Source organism: Cherax quadricarinatus, chromosome 88 (assembly GCF_038502225.1).
Source record: "Cherax quadricarinatus isolate ZL_2023a chromosome 88, ASM3850222v1, whole genome shotgun sequence".
Classification (NCBI taxonomy): Eukaryota; Metazoa; Arthropoda; class Malacostraca; order Decapoda; family Parastacidae; genus Cherax; species Cherax quadricarinatus.
In genome coordinates this window covers 1,848,660-1,863,659 of record NC_091379.1, presented here as the reverse complement: position 1 = coordinate 1,863,659, position 15,000 = coordinate 1,848,660, and the positions used below count along the sequence as shown (strand labels likewise).

Sequence of the window (15,000 nt, the reverse complement as noted above, 5' to 3'; positions counted from 1 at the left end):
CACACAATAACACCACAAAACACAATAACCCACATAACACACAATAGCACCACATAACACATGATAACACCACATAACACATGATAACACCACATAACACACAATAACACCACATAACACATGATAACACCACATAACACATAATAACACCACATAACACATGATAACACCACATAACACACAATAACACCACATAACACATGATAACACCACATAACACACAATAACACCACATAACACACCATAACACCATATAACACATAATAACACCACATAACACACAATAACACCACATAGCACATAATAACACCACATAACACACAATAACACCACATAACACATGATAACACCACATAGCACACAATAACACCACATAACACATGATAACACCACATAGCACACAATAACACTACATTACAAACAATAACACCACATAGCACATAATAACACCACATAACACACAATAACACCACATAACACACAATAACACCACATAGCACATAATAACATCATATAACATACAATAACACCACATAACACACAATAACACCACATACCACATAATAACACCACATAACACACAGTAACACCACATAACACATGATAACACCACATAACACACAATAACAGCACATAACACACAATAACACTACATTACAAACAGTAACACCACATAACACATGATAACATCACATAACACACAATAACACCACATAACACACAATAACACCACATAGCACATAATAACACCACATAACACACAATAACACTACATAACACATGATAACACACAATAACGCCACAGCACATAATAACACCACATAACACACAATAACGCCACATAGCACATAATAACACCACATAACACACAATAACACTACATAACACATGATAACACACAATAACGCCACAGCACATAATAGCACCACATAACACACAATAACACCACATAGCACATAATAACACCACATAACACACAATAACACCACATAACACATGATAACACACAATAACACCACATAGCACATAATAACACCACATAACACACAATAACACCACATAACACACAATAACACCACATAGCACATAACACTACATAACACACAATAACACCACATAACACATGATAGCACACAATAACACCACATAGCACATAATAACACCACATAACACACAATAACACCACATAACACACAATAACACCACATAGCACATAATAACACCACATAACACACAATAACACCACATAACACACAATAACACCACATAACACACAATAACTCCACATAACACACAATAACACCACATAACACATAATAACACCACATAACACAATAACACCACATAACACACAATAACACCACATAACACACAATAACACCACATAACACACAATAACACCACATAGCACATAATAACACCACATAACACACAATAACACCACATAACACATGATAACACACAATAACACCACATAGCACATAATAACACCACATAACACACAATAACACCACATAGCACACAATAACACCACATAGCACATAATAACACCACATAACACACAATAACACCACATAACACACAATAACACCACATAACACACAATAACACCACATAACACATGATAACACACAATAACACCACATAGCACATAATAACACCACATAACACACAATAACGCCACATAGCACATAATAACACCACATAGCACATAATAACACCACATACCACAATAACACCACATAACACACAATAACACCACATAGCACATAATAACACCACATAACGCACAATAACACCACATAACACACACTAACACCACATAACACACAATAACACCACATAGCACATAATAACACCACATAACGCACAATAACACCACATAACACACAATAACACCACATAACACACAATAACACCACATAGCACATAATAACACCACATAACGCACAATAACACCATATAACACACACTAACACCACATAACACACAATAACACCACATAACACAGTAACACCACATAGCACACAACACTACATTACAAACAGTAACACCAAGTCTATTTCTAAAATAGTTTGAACCCTAATCCATCTATTTCTAAAGTATGTTTACCCATGTTCCATCAATTTCTAAACCATTTTGAGCCACACGTCAATTTCTAAAACACTGTAACCCACATATTTTATATCTAAATCTAAATCTAAAACATTCGTTGTCAGTATTCCACCAAAATTCGTCACATTAATGGGATCCAATTTCTTTTATTACCTAAAAAAATGACCCCTGGCCTTTTTCCAGCCTTTCTTAAATGGTCTCCAGACCATTGGGAGTCAGGGAAGAATGCATGTGAGTGATCATTATGATAATTGATGGTGTATATTCGTAAATTTCATATTTTTCCCGTATTTTTTCGTTCTTGGCTGGAAGTTTTGGGAGAGAGAGAATAGTGTTCGACTTCTGGTGGTCTGTGTCCTCTTTTTCTTCTTCTTCTTCTTCTTCTTCTTCTTTTTCTTCTTCTTCTTCTTCTTCTTCTCTTTTAATTTGGAAATTTTTGTAAATGGTTTTAAACTACGTATTTTTTTTTTGTAAATCACGTAAATGATGTGTTACTCTTGTTTTTACAGGCACTGTCAGGGAAGTCTCTGTAGCGAAGACCAAAGTGTTCGTAGCTAACAACACAGCCTCCACTAAGGACGGTAAGTACCCACCTACATCACTGGATCCCATCTACACTCCTTAGATCCCATCTACACCCACTGGTGCTTCATCTAAACCATGCAGGTCACCTGGGTGCACCTACATCCACTTCAGTTCACTCGTAGATGCTTAGACACCACTTACACTCACTGACACACCACCTACGTCCAGTGGAATACACCCACACTCACTGACACACCACCTACACCCGCTAGAATTCACCTACACCCAGATAATACATTTAGATAATACATGATAATACTCAGCCTAGGTTAGAGAGTCCTCAGCAGATATTTTTTCTATGTACTCGTCTATACTCCCATGTACCTTTTTCAGGTCAGCTGACATCCTTTCTACGTACGATGTACCCTATGTACTCATTTGTACTCCCATGTACCTTTCCGTTCAGGTCAGCTGAGGGTTGAAATACAAGGACCCCGAGAGTTGTATATAGAGGAAGGGTCGTCCCTGTCACTGACCTGTCTAGTGACCTCGTCACACGGGCCGTCTACTCCCGTCTACTGGTACCACGACACCAATTTGATTGACTACAACTCCCCTAGAGGGGGAGTCAACCTCAAGGTGGGTGAGGATTCTGTAAACAATTCTCTCCCCTTTGAAATTCCACCTGATTTCTAGATCAGTTTTCTAGATCAATTTTCTGGACCCATTTTTTAAGACCAATTTCAAATCAGAAATGCAATTAGATCTATAATTTGACTCATATATAGTAAAGTAATCTACGGACTCTAACTTCAAAACTAACTCTGGGTAAAGTTAGCAGCCTACTTACTAACTTAAGCTTAGATTGGCAAACTTTAAAACTTAGTGACTCTAAGAAGCTAAGTTTATAGTTGACACAAACTAACCAGTTTCCCCTCCTGCCCTCCACTTTGTACCCCTTCTCATTTTTCCCCTCCCCTCATCCACTTCCTCCATTCACACTCCACTCTTTCTAACCCTTCCTACCTCCCTCCATCCATACCTCTCTACACCCATTTATTCCACTCTGTTCCCTACCTGTCCACCCTTTCTTACTCCTTGTACCTATTCCCCTCATCCTCCAAACCTTCTTCCTCTCCAACCTCCACAACCACTCCCTATTCCTTTGCCCTAACCATCCCTCCCTTCACTTCACTCCCCACAGATTGACCAGAGTCGTGGGGAGACCATCACTCGTCTGGTAGTATCAGCTGTGGGACCTGGTGACTCGGGAATGTACTCATGCGTTCCTCCAGGGTCCCATCCTGCCACTGTCAGAGTCCACGTCCAGAAGGGTGAGTCCAGCTACCCTTCACAGAGTCCACTTCAGCCATTATAGTCCACTGTAATTCCTAGATTATACTCATATCACAATAATTCAGCATTTGAGTAATTCAGAACTTATTACAGTACTTATGGATAATTGTAACCATTATTACGTATTATGTATCACTTCCCATTAAAACCTGATTGATTAATGGGGTTTAAATCCTGTCTGCTACACGAAGGTCATTACAACTGCATGTCACCTGCTCACCACCACTCAAGAATACTTTAATGCCTAAAATAATAATTAAAATAACCTCTCAGTGTATATACACTGAGACTCACTTTAATATATATACATACATATATAAATAATGGTCATGTCACATGTTAATCTTGTCATGAGACGAGTGGATTATGTTACGCTGAATGTTAGTTAATCTCACTTTAACTTTATAAATGTTTTAATGTTTGGATGTTTGAATGTTTAATTATTAAGTTACAGTCTGCAAAAAAAATTCTGTAAAACTTGTGAATTTTCCCATAATGCAATACCATAAAATTTCACCTAATATCGTGACCCTTTACATTTATTTGGAAAATGAAATTTTCAATGTTTTGCTTGTTAATTTATTTGCTCCTTTGTTTAATTGTTTAACTTGTTGGCTTGTTTGTTTAATTGTTTGTTTATCTGTTTTTCCCCTGCAGGAGACCACGAAGCAGCTATCCAGCAGGGAGGACTGGACGACACAGCCGCCAGCAGCAGTTCGACTCACCTCCTGCCTGGAACGCACCTCTCCTTCCTTTACTTCCTGTTTCTCCTGTTTCTCTCGTCCCCTTCCCTCTTCCATGATCTGCAAGCCCAGTTTATGGGTCTCTCTCTTCTCGCACACTTTCACCCTCCTCTCTTATTCCCGTGCCTCGCTGTTTCTCTCTTTATCGGCTTTCTACCTACGTGTTTTCCAAGATTCCTTATTTTATCAGCCTCCGCCTCTTCCTCCTGCACTGCCAGGCCTTCTTTATTATCTTAATTCCTCCATTTCCCCAGAACTCCTTGCTCCCGCTGCTCCTCTTCTTTCTTCTTCCCCTGTTTCTTCCTCCTCCATTCCTACTTTCTCTTATTTAGAGCAAAGAGAGAGAGAGAGAGAAGAAAAGCCGGAGCTTTTCTCCAGCTAAAATCTTATTTCTGCCGATGGTGAGGATCCATCAATTTGAAGACGTCAGCGCACCTCTGGTGGCGTTTGAGGGATGTCACGATGGCTCTGTGACCTCCACCAACAACGGTCACCTGATGATTCGCAAGCATTGGTAATGATGTCGCCTGGGAGTATGTGAATGTTTAGTGATGTCAGACGACTTTTCTCTTGATGTCCCTCTAAGGTCACTCGGCTTTTTCGAAGTTTGTGGCGATGTTAGGAGACATCGGGAAGGTTCGAAACGTTGCTTGCTTCAAGGCAGAAGTGTATTTAAGTCACGTGAACTTTGTGATGTCACATTCAAGAGCGGCTCTGCGGATGTCACACAGTTTCTGAAATCGGCTAAACTACCAGCAAGATCTAATGACATCAGCTGGAATCAAAGAGGACCTGGTGATGTCACAAGGGCATTAAGATCCTTCTAAAAATGATGTCAGATGACGCCAGAAAGCAGATGCTGCTGTACCATGATGTCCTGAGCGACGTCACTGTGAGACTCTAGACATAACACGTTATCTAAGCCCACTACTGATGTCAATGATGTCAGTAAAAGACACTTTGTTAAAGGCTGCAAAAGATGTCTCAGGTCCCCCCAGGAGAAGAGGAATGATGTCTCTTAACCTCTGCGAGTACCTGAGTACATCAGACTGACATCATAGGGAAGTACTTAAAGTGGCTGGGATAACAGAGAGAGAAAGAGAGAGAGAGAAGAGTGTTTGTACTCTTGGTATTCATTTATCTAGAGAGTTTTGTACTCTGGGTGTTAATTCAGTAGGATTTTGTACTCTGTTAGTGTTTAATTAAGAAGTTCGATTAAAAATTATCATTTAATTTGAAGTTTTAAATTCTCCTTTTTGCGAAATTCAAAAATATATATAAATCAACAAATTTATATATATCAGTGAATATAAGTCTTTTTATATAAATCAGTCTACATCAAAAAACTCAAAATGTATATCGTGAGATAGTGTATGTCTCTCAGTGTATATACACTGAGAGGTGTATGTCTCGGTTTGTATATACACTGAGAGGTGTATGTTTCTCAGTGTATATACACTGAGAGATGTATGTCTCTCAGTGTATATACACTGACAGGTATATGTCTCTCAGTGTATATACACTGAGAGATGTATGTCTCTCAGTGTATATACACTGACAGGTATATGTCTCTCAGTGTATATACACTGACAGGTGTATGTCTCTCAGTGTATATACACTGACAGGTGTATGTCTCTCAGTGTATATACACTGAGAGATGTATGTCTCTCAGTGTATATACACTGAGAGGTGTATGTCTCTCAGTGTATATACACTGACAGGTGTATGTCTCTCAGTGTATATACACTGAGAGGTGTATGTCTCTCAGTGTATATACACTGACAGGTGTATGTCTCTCAGTGTATATACACTGACAGGTGTATGTCTCTCAGTGTATATACACTGAGAGATGTATGTCTCTCAGTGTATATACACTGAGAGGTGTATGTCTCTCAGTGTATATACACTGACAGGTGTATGTCTCTCAGTGTATATACACTGACAGGTGTATGTCTCTCAGTGTATATACACTGACAGGTGTATGTCTCTCAGTGTATATACACTGAGAGGTGTATGTCTCTCAGTGTATATACACTGAGAGGTGTATGTCTCTCAGTGTATATACACTGATATTTTAAACCTCTTTCAGGTATTAAAGTATCCTTGACTAGTGATGTACAGGTGACATGCAGCCTTAATGACCCTCGTGTAGTCGAGAGGCTTCAAACCCCATCCGGGAGTGAGAGATTATCATATGAGGAACATTTACTAAATCACTGGGAGGATTTCAGTGAGAATTATATAATAATTACATAATTCGGTTGATAAGCTATAGACTGTTATTCTACCTTAGTTAATTTACAGGTTGTAAATGAGATGATTGGAAGAGAGACACACACAGGTCACAGGGCCGGGGGCTGTGAATCGACCCCCTGGAACCATATATAGGCGAGTACACACACACACGCGCGCACACACAAGCACATAGTTTTAAGACGAGGTATGATAAAGCTCATGGAGCAGGGAGAGGGAGGACCCAGTAGGAGTCAGCGAAGAGGCGGGGTCAAGAGCAGTGACTCGATCCCTGCAACCACATATAGGTGAGCACACACACACACACACACACACACACACACACACACACACACACACACACACACACACACACACTTAAAAAAAACATTTCATTTCTCTTTTATCGGTTGCCGAATTGTTCACCTCCTCCAGGAGGGTGAAAATACTTTCGTTTTTCCTCACGTTTGTGTCAGATTCACAGGTAAACAGAAGCCAGGTGATGTGTGGAGATGGGAGGGATAGACGCGGGTAATGAGAAACGGATTGCCGGGGTTGTGGAAGAGAGTAAGAGGTGAAGGGCGAGAAAGAGAAAGAGAAAGAGAGAGAGAGAGAGAGAGAGAGAGAGAGAGAATGAGTTTATGGGGGTATATATATAAGATGTATATACCTTTGGTAACGTGGTTGGCAACGCAGGCTTGATCCTGTGATTTCCTTACGTGTTACCAGTGGTGGTGATAGTGGTGGTGACAGTGGTGGTGTTAGTGGTAGTGTTGGTGGTATTTGTGGTATTGGTGGTGGCGGTATTAGTGGTTCTACTGGTGTTGGTGATGCTATATAAGTGTCCCGTAGCTCGGCTCCCAGCACACTCAGCTCACACACTGAGGTCCGTGGTTCGAAATCCTGTAATGTGGGTCGCATCCTGGGACAAAATTGACCTAATTTACGGGAAATACTCAGCATAACAAGCGGCTTTCTATATAGTAGTATGTCATTGATGTCAGCTATGGTCTGTATACCTTGTACATGTACTGGTAGTAAATAAATATTATTATTATTGATGGCGATGTTATGACGGTGGTGGTGGTGTTGTTCCTGCCACAGTACTGATAGTGTGGTGGTGCTGCTGTTACCACTGGTGGTGCTTCTCCCAGTGCGCCACAGTACTGATAGTGTGGTGGTGCTGCTGTTACCACTGGTGGTGCTTCTCCCAGTGCGCCACAGTACTGATAGTGTGGTGGTGCTGCTGTTACCACTGGTGGTGCTTCTCCCAGTGCGCCACAGAACTGATAGTGTGGTGGTGCTGCTGTTACCTCTGGTGGTGCTTCTCCCAGTGCGCCACAGTACTGATAGTGTGGTGGTGCTGCTGTTACCTCTGGTGGTGCTTCTCCCAGTGCGCCACAGTACTGATAGTGTGGTGGTGCTGCTGTTACCACTGGTGGTGCTTCTCCCAGTGCGCCACAGAACTGATAGTGTGGTGGTGCTGCTGTTACCTCTGGTGGTGCTTCTCCCAGTGCGCCACAGTACTGATAGTGTGGTGGTGCTGCTGTTACCTCTGGTGGTGCTTCTCCCAGTGCGCCACAGTACTGATAGTGTGGTGGTGCTGCTGTTACCACTGGTGGTGCTTCTCCCAGTGCGCCACAGTACTGATAGTGTGGTGGTGCTGCTGTTACCTCTGGTGGTGCTTCTCCCAGTGCGCCACAGTACTGATAGTGTGGTGGTGCTGCTGTTACCACTGGTGGTGCTTCTCCCAGTGCGCCACAGTACTAATAGTGTGGTGCTGCTGCTGTTATCACTGGTGGTGCTTCTCCCAGTGCGCCACAGTACTGATAGTGTGGTGGTGCTGCTGTTACCACTGGTGGTGCTTCTCCCAGTGCGCCACAGTACTAATAGTGTGGTGCTGCTGCTGTTATCACTGGTGGTGCTGCTGTTATCACTGGTGGTGCTGCTGTTACCACTGGTGGTGCTTCTGTTACCACTGGTGGTGCTGCTGTTATCACTGGTGGTGCTGCTGTTATCACTGGTGGTGCTGCTGTTACCACTGGTGGTGCTGCTGTTATCACTGGTGGTGCTGCTGTTATCACTGGTGGTGCTGCTGTTATCACTGGTGGTGCTGCTGTTATCACTGGTGGTGCTGCTGTTATCACTGGTGGTGCTGCTGTTATCACTGGTGGTGCTGCTGTTACCACTGGTGGTGCTGCTGTTATCACTGGTGGTGCTGCTGTTACCACTGGTGGTGCTGCTGTTATCACTGGTGGTGCTGCTGTTACCACTGGTGGTGCTGCTGTTATCACTGGTGGTGCTGCTGTTACCACTGGTGGTGCTGCTGTTATCACTGGTGGTGCTGCTGTTACCACTGGTGGTGCTGCTGTTATCACTGGTGGTGCTGCTGTTACCACTGGTGGTGCTGCTGTTATCACTGGTGGTGCTGCTGTTACCACTGGTGGTGCTGCTGTTATCACTGGTGGTGCTGCTGTTACCACTGGTGGTGCTGCTGTTATCACTGGTGGTGCTGCTGTTACCACTGGTGGTGCTGCTGTTATCACTGGTGGTGCTGCTGTTATCACTGGTGGTGCTGCTGTTATCACTGGTGGTGCTGCTGTTACCACTGGTGGTGCTGCTGTTATCACTGGTGGTGCTGCTGTTATCACTGGTGGTGCTGCTGTTACCACTGGTGGTGCTGCTGTTACCACTGGTGGTGCTGCTGTTATCACTGGTGGTGCTGCTGTTATCACTGGTGGTGCTGCTGTTATCACTGGTGGTGCTGCTGTTACCACTGGTGGTGCTGCTGTTATCACTGGTGGTGCTGCTGTTACCACTGGTGGTGCTGCTGTTATCACTGGTGGTGCTGCTGTTACCACTGGTGGTGCTGCTGTTACCACTGGTGGTGCTTCTCCCAGTGTACCACAGTACTGATAGTGTGGTGGTGCTGCTGTTATCACTGGTGGTGCTGCTGTTACCACTGGTGGTGCTGCTGTTATCACTGGTGGTGCTGCTGTTATCACTGGTGGTGCTGCTGTTACCACTGGTGGTGCTTCTCCCAGTGTACCACAGTACTGATAGTGTGGTGGTGCTGCTGTTACCACTGGTGGTGCTGCTGTTACCACTGGTGGTGCTGCTGTTACCACTGGTGGTGCTGCTGTTACCACTGGTGGTGCTTCTCCCAGTGCGCCAGAGTACTGATAGTGTGGTGGTGCTGCTGTTACCACTGGTGGTGCTGCTGTTACCACTGGTGGTGCTGCTGTTACCACTGGTGGTGCTGCTGTTATCACTGGTGGTGCTTCTCCCAGTGCGCCACAGAACTGATAGTGTGGTGGTGCTGCTGTTATCACTGGTGGTGCTGCTGTTATCACTGGTGGTGCTGCTGTTACCACTGGTGGTGCTGCTGTTACCACTGGTGGTGCTTCTCCCAGTGTACCACAGTACTGATAGTGTGGTGGTGCTGCTGTTATCACTGGTGGTGCTGCTGTTATCACTGGTGGTGCTGCTGTTACCACTGGTGGTGCTGCTGTTACCACTGGCGGTGCTGCTCCCAGTGCTGCAGTTTTAAATTAGAGTATTTACAAAAAATATCATCGTTACTATCACAAACTAGAATATTCAATGTCAAAATCAAAACAACTTAGAGAGGAACTTAGAGAAGTGAATTTGGGAACTGAAATCAGAACGAGCCTTTAAGCCTTGCTTTCTGACGACAGCCTTGGGAAGTGTCTGACCATCCCACTCAAGCCTAGAGGAAGTCATGGCTTTCCACGGCTTTCTTCATAGAAAGCTACAAGCCATGAGTGGTCGGCTTTCGTGGAAGGAAAGTTCAGTCGTGGTTCGTGCCCCGTAAGGGTATAAACCCAGGGTGGCTTATTAACCCAGGGTGGCTTATTAACCCAGGGTGGTTTATTAACCCAGGGTGGCTTATTAACCCAGGGTGGCTTATATACCCAGGGTGGTTTATTAACCCAGGGTGGCTTATTAACCCAGGGTGGCTTATTAACCCAGGGTGGCTTATATACCCGGGGTGGTTTATTAACCCAGGGTGGCTTATTAACCCAGGGTGGCTTATATACCCAGGGTGGTTTATTAACCCAGGGTGGCTTATTAACCCTGGGTGGCTTATATACCCGGGGTGGTTTATTAACCCAGGGTGGCTTATTAACCCAGGGTTATTTTACTCCTTCCTATACTCTTTAGCAAAATATATATATATATATATATATATATATATATATATATATATATATATATATATATATATATATATATATATATATATATATATATATATATATATATATATATATATATATATTGAAGTACTCTGTCATATAAGGTAAATAAAGCTCTTTCTCTCTCTCCTTCTCTCTTTCTCTCTCTCTCACTAGAGACCAGCAGCTGGAAATAATGACTCTGCCAGGTGGTAAAAATGCTGATTAGATGATTCACACCTTTCACCCAAGTGCCTGAGGCCCTCCCTCACTCTTACCCTGGGAGAGAGAGAGAGAGAGAGAGAGAGAGAGAGAGAGAGAGAGAGAGACAAACAGACAGACAGAGCGAGACAGAGAGAGACAGACAGACAGAGACAGACAGAGACAGACAGAGCGAGACAGAGAGAGAGACAGACAGACAGAGACAGACAGACAGAGACAGACAGACAGAGACAGACAGACAGAGACAGACAGACAGAGATAGACAGAGAGAGACAGACAGAGACAGACAGAGACAGACAGAGACAGACAGAGACAGACAGACAGAGACAGACAGACAGACAGAGACAGACAGAGACAGACAGACAGAGAGAGACAGAGACAGAGACAGAGAGAGAGAGAGAGAGAGAGAGAGAAAGAAAGAGACAGACAGACCGAAAGTGAGAGAAGAATTTAAACAAGAACAACAACCACAATAAGCTACAACCACAATCACAACAACAACAACAACAATAACCATCCAACCAAAAAAAAATACAAGAAAAACAGCCCAGAAATTAAAACACTCAACAAAAGCCTAATTTCTATAAAACCTAAATTTAAACAGACATAGACGGGAGAAAACAAAATAGGAATTAACACTTAAAGAAAAAAAAAAGCCTCGCTCCACAAAATCGTAAATCTCTTAGAAGGTTTAGAACCTCTTCAAGTTAAATCTTTATTCCATCTTTCGAAATCTGTGTACAGCTTGAAGGATTTAATTTAAGATTACATATCTTCCAAGCAAAATTTTTTCGAAGTGTCGTCTCGAACTGTTGTCCCCCCAAAAAAGGTGTTTAGGCTTGTGTTTTGAAAATTTTGTTGAATCCAAACCCCTAAAGGGATATGTATACACTCAGTACGCATATGTATAATGAGAGTTTACTTCCTGTTTTAGGGATTAAAGTATTCGTAACCGGTGGTGAACAGGTTACATGCAGCCTTAATGACCCTCGTATAGTTGACAGGCTTCAACTCCCTTTAAATAACCAACCAGCCAAAGCCCTTTTACAAATCCTTTTCTGGAGAAGGTATTGGATGGTCTTTAAGAAGAATCCAGTATTAGAAGGCAATACGCGAGGTCTGACTGGAAGAGAAAGGCGATTCAGGTATCCCAAATGTCTTCCAATTCTCTATTGTATTTCACTCCTCCAGCACGTCGAGCAGTACTATGTAGCGGGAGAGTCACGTAAGATCTGGTGGAATACTTGTAAGATCTGGTGGAATACTTGTAAGATCTGTGGAATACTTGTAAGATCTGGTGGAATACTTGTAAGATCTGGTGGAATACTTGTAAGATCTGGTGGAATACTTGTAAGATCTGGTGGAATACTTGTAAGATCTGGTGGAATACTCGTAAGATCTGGTGGAATACTTGTAAGATCTATGGAATACTTGTAAGATCTGGTGGAATACTCGTAAGATCTGGTGGAATACTTGTAAGATCTATGGAATACTTGTAAGATCTGGTGGAATACTTGTAAGATCTGGTGGAATACTTGTAAGATCTGGTGGAATACTTGTAAGATCTGTGGAATACTTGTAAGATCTGGTGGAATACTTGTAAGATCTGGCGGAATACTTGTAAGATCTGGTAGAATACTCGTAAGATCTGGTCAGATACTCGTAAGATCTGGCGAAATACTCGTAAGATCTGATCAGAGACTCGTAAGATCTGGTCAGATACTCGTAAGATCTGGCGAAATACTCGTAAGATCTGGTCAAATACTCGTAAGATCTGGTCAAATACTCGTAAGATCTGGTCAGATACTCGTAAGATCTGGTCAGATACTCGTAAGATCTAGTCAAATACTCGTAAGATCTGGTCAAATACTCGTAAGATCTGGTCAGATACTCGTAAGATCTGGTCAGATACTCGTAAGATCTGGTCAAATACTCGTAAGATCTGGTCAGAGACTCGTAAGATCTGGCGAAATACTCGTAAGATCTGGTCAAATACTCGTAAGATCTGGTCAAATACTCGTAAGATCTGGTCAAATACTCGTAAGATCTGGTCAGAGACTCGTAAGATCTGGTCAGATACTCGTAAGATCTGGTCAGAGACTCGTAAGATCTGGTCAGATACTCGTAAGATCTGGCGAAATACTCGTAAGATCTGGTCAGATACTCGTAAGATCTGGTCAAATACTCGTAAGATCTGGTCAGATACTCGTAAGATCTGGTCAAATACTCGTAAGATCTGGTCAGAGACTCGTAAGATCTGGTCAGAGACTCGTAAGATCTGGTCAGAGACTCGTAAGATCTGGTCAGAGACTCGTAAGATCTGGTCAGAGACTCGTAAGATCTGGTCAGAGACTCGTAAGATCTGGTCAGATACTCGTAAGATCTGGTCAGAGACTCGTAAGATCTGCACTCAAGTGAAGTGTAAGAGAAGCCACCAATAAACACATCATCTTAATTAACTTCCTGTAGTCGGTAGGCTTCAAACCCCATTAGCCAAAGTAAGCAAAAGATTTATGACACTGAGACGTATATACACATTGATGTATATAGAGAATTGATGCAATTAGAGAATTCTTGACTACTGTTGAACAGGAGACTTTCAGCCTTAATGACCCTAGTACAGTCGATAGGTTTAAAACCCAATTAATTAACCTAGTCAACCACACTAGGATATATATACACCGAGATTATATATATATATATATATATATATATATATATATATATATATATATATATATATATATATATATATATATATATATATATATATATATATATATATATATATATATATATATATATATATATATATATATATATATATATATATATAATACGTTTTCAGTGGAAAAAAACGGAAAAAATATATTGCCAGGAGAGAAAAGTCAAAAGTGAGAGAATTTTATTCCTTCGATAATATTCAAAAAAAAATATACTTCGACAATATTCTGAGGTTAATTCTTTTTTTTTGGGGGGGGGGGTTGGGATTGCAGAAGTTTGTACTTTCAATTTTTTATAATAGCAGCTGTGTTTTGTTTTAGTATTATTGATAAAATATGAAAAAAAATCATTTTTATTTTTTTTATTTTACAATATGTCGAGTGAAACATAAATCTAAAAAGAACGTTTTTAAAATAAATTGCAGTCTATAATCTATTATAATTAATGCTTATAATCATAACCAAACTTAAGTATTTGAGGGGTAAGCCAGTGGAAGGCCTCAGTCAGGTGACCAAAAGCTCCAGCTGTGAATTAAAAGCCATCTTTTAATTTGGGTATTTTGATTCTGGAGATGTTTGGCCACACAGTGGCTTTTTCAGTCCAATGTGGAGAAAGGTGGAAGATAAGTCTGAGGTAATCAGTCCCTCAGCTTGGAGTTGACGTGCTCAGTCTGCCACTACTGGGAATGGGACTTTAATAACTCAGATCACAGGGTCCCAGACCATGCCAGTTCTCCCGGCACTGGGGTCCCCGTCACTGTACACAAGTGTTGACAGTTTGAATCTGATCGAGTGAGGCGTTCTGGAGCAAAACAAAAGGTAAAATTACATGAAGACAAAAGGCCAGAAACCTATTATGAAAGTCCCCCCCCTCGGGAATATTAA

General features: G+C 41.9%; 1 protein-coding gene across 1 annotated transcript in view; it reads left to right on the top strand.

Moving 5' to 3' along the window:
- The window catches only part of LOC128698657 (zwei Ig domain protein zig-8-like), a 33,933-nt gene extending 28,035 nt beyond the window's left edge, over positions 1-5,898 (top strand). The window contains exons 6-9 of the mRNA XM_053790995.2: positions 2,625-2,696; positions 3,107-3,279; positions 3,845-3,974; positions 4,654-5,898. Coding sequence (XP_053646970.2) covers positions 2,625-2,696; positions 3,107-3,279; positions 3,845-3,974; positions 4,654-4,976 — 698 coding nt within the window. The 3' untranslated portion in view covers positions 4,977-5,898. The remainder of the gene's footprint in view (positions 1-2,624; positions 2,697-3,106; positions 3,280-3,844; positions 3,975-4,653) is intronic.
- The last annotated feature ends 9,102 nt before the right edge of the window (positions 5,899-15,000 follow it).